The sequence below is a fragment of the Heptranchias perlo genome, chromosome 5 (assembly GCF_035084215.1).
Source record: "Heptranchias perlo isolate sHepPer1 chromosome 5, sHepPer1.hap1, whole genome shotgun sequence".
In the NCBI taxonomy this organism is placed as follows: domain Eukaryota; kingdom Metazoa; phylum Chordata; class Chondrichthyes; order Hexanchiformes; family Hexanchidae; genus Heptranchias; species Heptranchias perlo.
In genome coordinates, this window is record NC_090329.1 from 60,098,962 (window position 1) to 60,108,660 (window position 9,699).

A 9,699-nucleotide genomic window follows, 5' to 3' on the forward strand; every position below is an offset into this window, starting at 1 on the left:
TGATACCGACCACTTCACTGGCTTTCCCTAGTAACCTACCCGTGGTTAGGTGGCCACAACTTTACACAGTACTCCAGGTAGGGTCTGACCAACACCTGATAAAGAATAATACAAACTTGAGATTTGTACTCTTCCCAGCTGCTAATGCACCCCAGTATTTTGTAATGAAAAGGTCCTGTCAATTGCCCGAAATGTGTCAAGATGGAGTTTCCACTAGACAGCTAGCATTAAAGGCTGAGCTCAGGAATGGCTCATTAGTGAGACATAAATATGCCATACCTTATCTGGTCCTCTGTAAGGCCCTTTGTTAAAGGAAAATTGACAAGTTTGGTTAGTAAAAGTGAAACATTGTATGCCTAGGTATCCTTGCCTTAATAACTTTGACATCTTGCAGGACACTTACGTGACTGTGTAATGGAAACATAGGAACAGGAGTAGGCCATTTAGCCCCTCGAGCTTGTTCCGAATGATTGACACCAAAAGAGGTAAACCCTTCTATTCCATATATAAATAAATTTAAAACAGAAATAGACAGTTTCCTAGAAGTAAAGGGAATTAGGGGTTACGGGGAGCTGGCAGGAAATTGGACATGAATTTAGATTTGAGGTTAGGATCAGATCAGCCATGATCTTATTAAATGGCGGAGCAGGCTCGAAGGGTCGATTGGCCTACTCCTGCTCCTATTTCTTATGTTCTTATATGTCACCCAGATTGATCAATTGAAAATAAAGGGGTTTTTCTTTGAATTTGAAGAGTATAATAGGGGGCTTGGCCCACCTCGTGACAGACTCTGATTCTCAATTAGTTAGTTAGTTTGTCTTAGAGTCTTTTTCTGAAGTATTCTTTACCTAGCAGATGTAGAAGGGTACTTTTACAAGTACAAAGTATATTCAGGACAGAGTATAAGAGGTGATACAAGTCAAATTGTACTGCTATACAAGCCAGTTACAGGTAGAGATAAACGTATCACTTAACTGTACAAGTCGTCTGAAATCAAGGAAGGCGAGAGTTAAGCCAACTAGCTCAGATACAGTCACCCGTGCATAAGGTGGATTCAGTCGGAACAGAGGATGCAAGTGGAAAAGATTACCCCGCCATCAAAGGGGCTCATCAACTTGACGTTCCAAAAGCTGATGCCACCGTCCCATGGGAGGAAGAAGATTAACTCAACCATGCCATAAGGACAAGGTTGAAAAAGCTCTGGAAGCATTGCTAACCACCAGCACATAGACTCTAATCTATCTAATAGACTGGCTATTTAATGCTGTTAACTTGTCAGATATCTAAGGAGTTAACCTTAATCTTGTTTTATTAATTTACAACTGGCTCAGATACTGATCGCAACTTAATATTCAGCGATCCAGTTCACGATGAATTGCAGAGATTTACTTAGCTGCCTTTACAACCACTGTTATTCATTTAGTTGGGTAACTGTCTAATAATTGTTATCCAAATTATTAGGTAACCCTGTCTAACTATTCATATCTATTAATTACTTGTATACTCAATGTTTAAATTTATGTAGTAATAATTGTGCTTTGTAGTTAATAAATATTTGTTCATGCATGACCTATTATTTGACTCCTTTGATGATTTGGCAAGAAAGTGTTAATTCACTCAGTAGCTTGTGGGAATTTTAACTGAGGGTTGGTAAGATGAATCCAAAATTCAATCTGAACTAGATGATGCAAGATTGTTCGGTATCATTCACACCTAGTCCCTTTAAAAGACTGGCACTCGCAGGCTAAGACCAATTTCCATCAGTTCCATCAAGTGCAAGAAAAATTCTCACTGGACTTAAAACACTTTATAAATGTATTTTACATTGTTTTGAACAATAAAAATAGACTGGACCAGCCTTTCAACCCAGTGGAGCAATTAATTTTCAACACTGCCATGACTAAATGGTATTTGTGCATAAGTTGTATTTCTTAACATGACAAAATAATAAATCCTTGAATCAGTGGAAAGTGATCTTGGCTACACTTTTGGAACAATGATTGAAGTGACATCTGGTAAGTACCCAAAGAATATCTATTTGCATCAGGCTGTGAGAAATCCAAATTTGTACATCATTTCTGTTATACCATCAACGCATGACTAATCATTACTCTCCCTATTGCCCCAGAAAAACTCAGGAAAGTGCAACAGACATACATGCAGAACATTTTATAAGTACAGCTCAACACTATATGATTTTCTTAATCATGGGATCTTATAGCACAGAAGTAGGCCCAATGCCTTTGTGCTGTTTCTCTAAAAGCACTTGCAGTTAGTCCCATTCCCTTATCCTTTAATTTTTAAAAAAATATTTCTCCATTTCCTTTCTAAAAGCTATTATAGATTCTGCTTCCACCACCGTAGGGCATTCCATGTCCACAACCCTCGGCAAGAAAAAAAAATTCTCCTATCCTTTCATTGTTTTGGTGTCAGATGTAAAATTTTAAATCTTTCAACTTTCCCCTTGGGTGTCTATATAATTAACATGCAAGATACATTCTTCTATTCCTATCAAAAATCCATGCTATTAAAAGGAAGGGAGACAACTCCTTTTTGTCTGAAGCATATGGCATGGTTTCCAGCACAAACTGACTTTGCTCAAATAATTGACTTAAAGCCTGGGTTCTGCCTCTAACCTTCCTTAGATTGTCCACAATAGCAGTGGGGAGATTTATTCCTGCAAATTACAAGGCTTGATGATAAAATTGGAATTTTTTTTTTTTAAGAACCTGGAGTGCATTTTGAAGAAGTGAGATGCTGAGAAAATTATAGCAGCTAAATTGCTGCTCTGGTGTAGGATCAGCCAACTCAACACAGATTACAAATTGAACTTGGAACCTCTAGTGCTACACTGGGCTTTCACCAACTGGACCTTTGGGAGAGCTTCCAAATAGTCTAACTTTATTTATCCACAGGCAACCTATCTGACATCACATTATGAAGTGCTGAATTTTAACATAGTACTTCACTTAGTGAATACCACCCATTTCTAGCAAATTTACCACTCTTCAGCGTTGGTTGTTCTTTGCATTATCGCTATGGGCTACGGTCACTGCCCCACTTAGCATAATGAATGACCAATATATGAGAAAAGTGGCGAAGTAGCAGATAGTGTACAAAAAGCTATGCATTTTAAGGTTGGGTGAGTACCTCCAACTTTATATTTCAAAAAAAAAATTCTTCCTCATTCAAGCAGGCAAAGGAAGTAGATAAGCTCGCTGTTCTTTCATTTTTTGGAACCTGGGATCCAAATTGAGCCGAACCGAAAATCAGCTCTACAGGCTGCAAGAATCCTATATGAAAGAAGTTTCAGCAGTCTCAATCCACTTTCTGATGTGTTCAAAACAAACCTGAACTATCCATAATTTGAGATTATCACTCAGAGCAAAAGTACAGCTGAAAAAAAAACAAAGATTCACAAAGCTGCAGTAAGGGTGCCTTTGAGGTGAGAATTGAGGCATACATTGGGGCAGAATGGAGGAACCTTCACCTTATATCTAATTCATGATCCTCAGCACTAAAATTAATCCTTTGAAAAAATGACAGATAATGAATAAGCTTTGTTTCAATAATAATCTACAATAACCTTCAGAAACATCAGAAAAAGAAAAATCTCACCTCAATAGAACTGGCGATGTTGAAACATTCTTCCATGCCAGGAATGTCCAGCTGGATAATACGCAGGTCTTTACATTTAATCGTAATTGTACCCAATGTTCCCACAAACCTGAAATTAAAGCAAACAGACCCACATAGGAATACAGTGCTTTTGTAATTTTTCAACCTTTTTACTTGCCCCACTTTCAGGTAATTGGCCTTATTAGTGTTAACTCACCTTTAACCTAGAATTCAAGATTGTTTAAGTCAGACTTATCTAGAACTATTGTTCATGCCACTATGCAGCACTCAAAAGGAGTTTGCGCTGAGAGGGATAGGATGGGTCTTTCTCTCCGGAGATAAGTACTGCATTGCCAGAAGATGTTTCATACTGCAGAGGCACAACCAAAATTCTGTTGCTCATTTTTCAATCCTCCTGCATGACACTGACCAAAAGGGTCGTCAAGCTAAGACCTATTTCCCGGTCTCAGCCACTGTTTTTTTAGAACTGGAAAATCAAGAGAATTATGATTAGGTCCCTCCCTCAGGGAGAGCATTATATTGTCCTACATCACCCCAAAGGATCTGGCAATAGCTGCTTTCATAATGGCACTGTTTAATTAGGATTCTGGAAGACAAGTATTTGTGCTGCTAAATTTGGTTCTCTTACCCTGGAGACAGACTTGCAGATCCATGGTAAACTAGACCTACGGGTCTGCCGCCCAGATTGTCATATTCAGCATTTGGGTGTTAGCTCTCAGGCAACAGATTCATGGGACTGCACCTATATAAAAGCAGGTTAAGATTGGTCACAGAGAATGTGGGGAATCATTGTGAAAGCCAACTCTAAAATGTTGTGCACTCCTTTGTGCAGCATGTTAGAACATTAATGTTTCGTGACACTGACTGCTTTAAAAATAAATAAACTGTCTGATCTCATGATATTGCTCATGGGGTAAGACTTTTTTTTAAATTGCCTCTTCCTGTAATGACCTCCGCTGGCCTTCACCCGTTCATTCATTGTCTTCTTTTCTGCTTGTCTTCTACACTATAACCCTATTTCTCCCTCTGATTCTCACAAACACTCGTCGTCATATCTGTCTTCCCTTCCTTCTTTCTGCAGGTATTATACTTTCAAATAAGTCTAATTGATGCACAGCAAAGTCATGCAGAGTTGCAATGACAATTGTTCGCATTGCTGCAAAGCATTTTTTGCAAATATGCATACATATAAGTAATATGCATCACAAAATGTTCACTTAGGTCTCTGCAGGTGCATCTTCAGTTTAAACAATTAAGCCTTCATTTAGTTTGGATCCCAGTAGACCATCATTGGTGAGCTCCCTGACGCCCCAGAGTCAGCAATCGCTCAGTTGGTAGCACTCTCACCTCTGAGTCAGAAGGTCATGGGTGCAAGTCCCACTCCAGAGATTTGAGCTCAAAATCTAGGCTGACGCTCCAGTGCAGTACTGAGGGAGTCCTGCATTGTTGGAAGTGCTGTCTTTCGGATGAGACGTTAAACTGAGGCCCCATCTGCCTTCTCAGGTAGACATAAAAGATCCCACTGCACTATTTCAAAGAAGAGCAGGGGAGTTATCCCTGGTGTCCTGGCCAATAATTATCCCTCAACCAACATCACTAAAAAGAGTGGTCATTATCACATATGGGAGCTTGCTGTGTGCAAATTGGCTGCCACGTTTCCTACATTACAACAGTGACTACACTTCAAAAATATTTAATTGGCTGTAAAGCACTTTGGGACATCCTGAGAAGCGCTATATAAATGCAAGTCTTTCTTTTATTTATACTCCTAAATGTGGCTCCCTTATCCCAGAGAAGAATCGTAGACCCAATTGCTCATTGGAACTTCCACTTATGAATGAACAGGGTGCCATACAATTTTTTTTTGGGGGGGGGGGGGGGGGGGGGGGGAGGGGGGAAGGGAGAGAAAAAGAGGGTCAGAAGAGGAAATTAGGAAAAATCACTGGCCCTGAAATTCTTGAACTTGGAAGTGTTTACCAAGTAGGGGGCCAGAATTTGGGGCAGGACCTACTTCGCTATGGGCTCTGTCCCTTGCTCCTCCAAGCCAAAATTCTAACAGGAGACGAGGCAGGCCCCTTCTGTCCTGCGGGACAAGTAGGACAACGTCCCCCAACAGCAATCCCACCAATTCCACCATTTTTGCTGTGATAGGAAAGTAAACCTGCATGATGCAGGTTACTTACTTTACGACAGGAAGTGGGAGCTTAAATGGTTGACAAGAGACACTACCAGCATTATCTTGTTTTTTTAAAAATTGTCACTCCGACCCACCTAACAGAGTGACGAGGAGCTGTGTCAATATTCCTGGCCCCTCACAAGGGAAACCCCAGTAAATGCTGAAAATGATCTGGGCTCCTGCTCCCTTTACCTAAATGACACGACTCATCCCTGGGTTTTGGGTCAGGGTCAACACCAGGCCAGGCTGGTGAAGAGCTTCCACACCCGTCCAGCCAAATTCCTAGGCCACTGTCTCCAAGACGTTGGTGCCAACAGCAGAAATTAAAACACACAAAGAAAATGCGCCAGGTCAGAACAACTGAGGGGCAGGAAAGGAGGGAACTTTATTTGTGGAAACTGAACTATATTGGAAAACCTAATATCACATATGCAAATTTCTGTGTCACACTTTTTTAAAAAAAGGCATTTATTTTCTACTGGTTTCTTCTGATTTTGAGGAGGAGTCTCAGATTTACAAGTCAGTCTATGCATAGAAACTTCCCAAGGAATAGAAAGTATCGTCTAATCTCAGAATCTGCCCAAAAGCAACTGACCTCAGGGTGTGCCTACTTATCGTAGTTAGATATTGCAAACTCACTACTTGCTATGTTTCCAATCTAGCAAGGAAAGAAGCATTGCTTGATTTAGTTCTGGGAAATGAAATTAGGTAAATAACTGATGTGCACAGGAGAACAATTGGGAATAATGATCAAATGACCAAATCTAGTTAGGATCAATGTATAAAGAGAAAAGAATAATTAAGAGTCAAAGGTAAGGGTGCTGGATTGGAAAAGGGCAAAGTTTTGTGTGATAAGGCAGGATCTAGCCCAAATTATCTGGGTAGAAAAGTTGCAAACAATTCAATGGATCAGCAATGGAAAATCTTCAAATATAAGATGGACATAATGGCCCATAATTTGCTGTAACAGGGCATCTATCGGTATCTGCTGTTAGTTAGAATTGCCCTTACAAGTTTAGGGTTTTAAATTTTTGTGTGGCAAGTTGCTGAAAGTGCGAGCTGGTAACAGCACAGTGAGGGAAACTGGGCATCTGGGACTTAAGTGAACAGGACAAACAACTTTGTATCTCCTTAACCAATCAGATTGAAGGACTGTGAAATACAGCACAAGGACTGAGAAGGAGGAGGTGATTTCAATGTTAAATCAGGTACAGAAAGGGAAAGAAAGATTGGATTGAGAGAGGGAGAAAAAAAAGAGACAAAGGAAAAGTAAAAAAAAAATTCAAATTTTTAAAATCTCTAACAACAATTAACACCTGAAGGAATGAGACTCCACACTTTTAATAGTTAATTTAAGATCAAATAGAAAGCAATTAGAGATGCATGGGATATTTACAGATCGCTAACATGGCTTTGTTGAAGGCAAATCATGCTTGACAAATTTAATAAAGATTTTTTTTGAAGACGCGACTGATTGCAGAAAAAAGAAATGCAGTGGATGTCGTGTATATATAGATTTTCAGACGCTGCCTCAAGAGACTTGTTACAAAGTTCATGTGTATGGTAGCATTTACCTGAGGAAGGAGGAAGCCTCCGAAAGTTTGTAGATTTCAAATAAAAATCATTGGACTGTAACTTGGTGTTGTAAAATTGTTTACATGTGTATGGTATAAGAGTAAATGTAGCCACATTGGATAGAAAGTTGGTTGATGGACAGGAAACAAAGGTTAGGGTTTCAGGAAGGTTTGGAAGCAGTGTACCTCAGGGGCCATTTTTGTTCTCAATACATATCGATGACTTAACCTTGAGGATAGGGAGTACAATCTCAAAATTTGCTGATGACACAAAAGTAGAAGGTTTTGCAAACAGTGAGGAGGACTTCTTCAATCGTGGACAGACTAGCAAATGAGCAGACAAGCGGCAGATGCAACTTAATGTGGAGAAGTGGTAGGTAATGTATTTGGAAGTAAAAACAAGGAATGGGACAAAGTCAATTGAAATAAAGTCCCCACCACTTTTAAAGGCCGTGTTGGTGTAAATGCGATTTGCCCGCTATACGCTGTGGACCTTAAAACCAAAAAGGTAACTAACATAACTTAAAAAGCAGGAAATCTCACTTAGCAGCTGACTCTCCTAATTGTTAGTAGTTCCATCCAGAATGATCACGAAGGTAACTGCACTTTAAAGAGGTGCAAACAGCTGAGAGAAACTGCTTCCAGACCTGACTTTGTCCAAAATCAGCAGAGCCTTTTAAATTGGTAAGTACAGAGTGAGTACTTATTGAACCGTCCGAAATAGGCAGTGTGCTTAATACGCCTTTGCAATTGACTCATGTGGTAATTTAAATGGTTAGTGCCACTTGCTAAGCATGAACAGTGTAAGTGGTGGGGACTTTATGCTGAAGGGTATGGATAAACAGACATCTACAGGTGCAAATACATAATTCCAAACAAGTGTAAGTGCAGGTAGTTAAACCAATCTAAAAAAGCCAACAGCATTTTTGGTTTTATAAGGGCATAAAGTAAATTTGTCTAAGGTACTGGTTAGGCCACAGTTAACATACTGTGTGCAATTTTGAGTGCCCCATTATTGTATAGTCATTAAATCCATAAAAAATGTACAGTGAAGATTCACCAGGATGATGCCACAGATAGAGATCCATAGCTAGGAGGAGACTGGAGATACTGCATTTCCACTGTAGCAGAGAGCGCAAGAGATGGAATAGTTTTTTTAACTATAGGTTTTGACAAAGTGAATAGCAAAAGACTAATTTTGCTATTGGTTGCAGAGTCAATGATGGATCATCAATTTAAAACTGAGTGACGAGAGAGATTAGAAGAAATTTATTTAGCCTAGGGTTGTTGGAGCATGAAATGCTTTGCCACAGGTAATGGTTGAGACCATTGCATCCTTTAAGTGAAAACCGGGTAAATATTTGAAGCAGGAGGAAGTTACAAAGCCATTGGGACAGTACGAGGCAGTGGGGTGAATTTTGGACTGTTCCAAAGAGCTCGGCATAAACACGATGGTCTCCTTCTGTGCTATAAACTTCTAGGGTGGTCATCAATGTCCCCACATCAGTGTAAACAAATCCACTCAAAATACAGCCACTGAATTGTCAAGGTGTATCCACTCCCCACCCACACAGGTGTATTTTAAATGTCCGTGTGGAGCACAACAGCTTCAAAACAGAACTGGCAGCTCAGCCTCAACAGCAGAACAGTTGACCCCCTCCCCTCCCCGCTGCGCTGAGTAACTGAGAGGCCGGATGCTGCCTGGAGCTGGGAGTACGAACCTTTTCTCGATGGCGTCGATGTTGCTGTGCAGCAGCCAGAGCTCCTCGCTGTTGTCCTGCCGGGAGGAGAGGATCAGGTGGTGCCCGGTCAGACACAGCGTCCCCTCCACTCGGGGCAGGAAGGGCCGGTGAAGGATCGCACCGTCAATCCGGGGAGTCTTGATCAGCTCCGCGAACTCCATCTTCCTCTCGCGGCCACCTCACCGCGACTCGGACCAAAACAAGACACGCACACCACCCCCGACAAGCGGAAATAGGCACCAGTGCAACCCGTAACGCAGCCCCCGAACTGCTTCCTCCAGAAGAAATCGTTCCGCCCGGCGCTCAGGCTGTCAATGACGTCACAGTGCCCCTGCTGTTGGAGCGAGCGTCACAGGGCTGATTGATTGACAGTTGTACTTCACTGGAAATGGCAGGGTACCAGACTGTCACCCATCAGGGAAATGTTAGGAGTGGAGTTTATGATCATAAGGACTGGCACGGACCGTGCACCCACTTAAACATAGAGAGCTGTGATTTACTATCCCAAACTCCCTCATCAGCACCTTCTTGCACACGCTCTCCTCAGGCCTGACATTCACCATGACCG

The 9,699-nt window shown here is 41.1% G+C and overlaps 1 protein-coding gene across 1 annotated transcript in view; it reads right to left on the reverse strand.

Moving 5' to 3' along the window:
• The window catches only part of mtmr9 (myotubularin related protein 9), a 65,800-nt gene extending 56,435 nt beyond the window's left edge, over positions 1 to 9,365 (reverse strand). Inside the window, exons 1-2 of the mRNA XM_067984462.1 lie at positions 9,111 to 9,365; positions 3,619 to 3,727 (exon numbers count right to left, since the gene is read on the reverse strand). Of these exons, the coding sequence (XP_067840563.1) occupies positions 3,619 to 3,727; positions 9,111 to 9,292 (291 nt within the window). The 5' untranslated portion in view covers positions 9,293 to 9,365. The remainder of the gene's footprint in view (positions 1 to 3,618; positions 3,728 to 9,110) is intronic.
• Between the last annotated feature and the right edge of the window lie 334 nt (positions 9,366 to 9,699).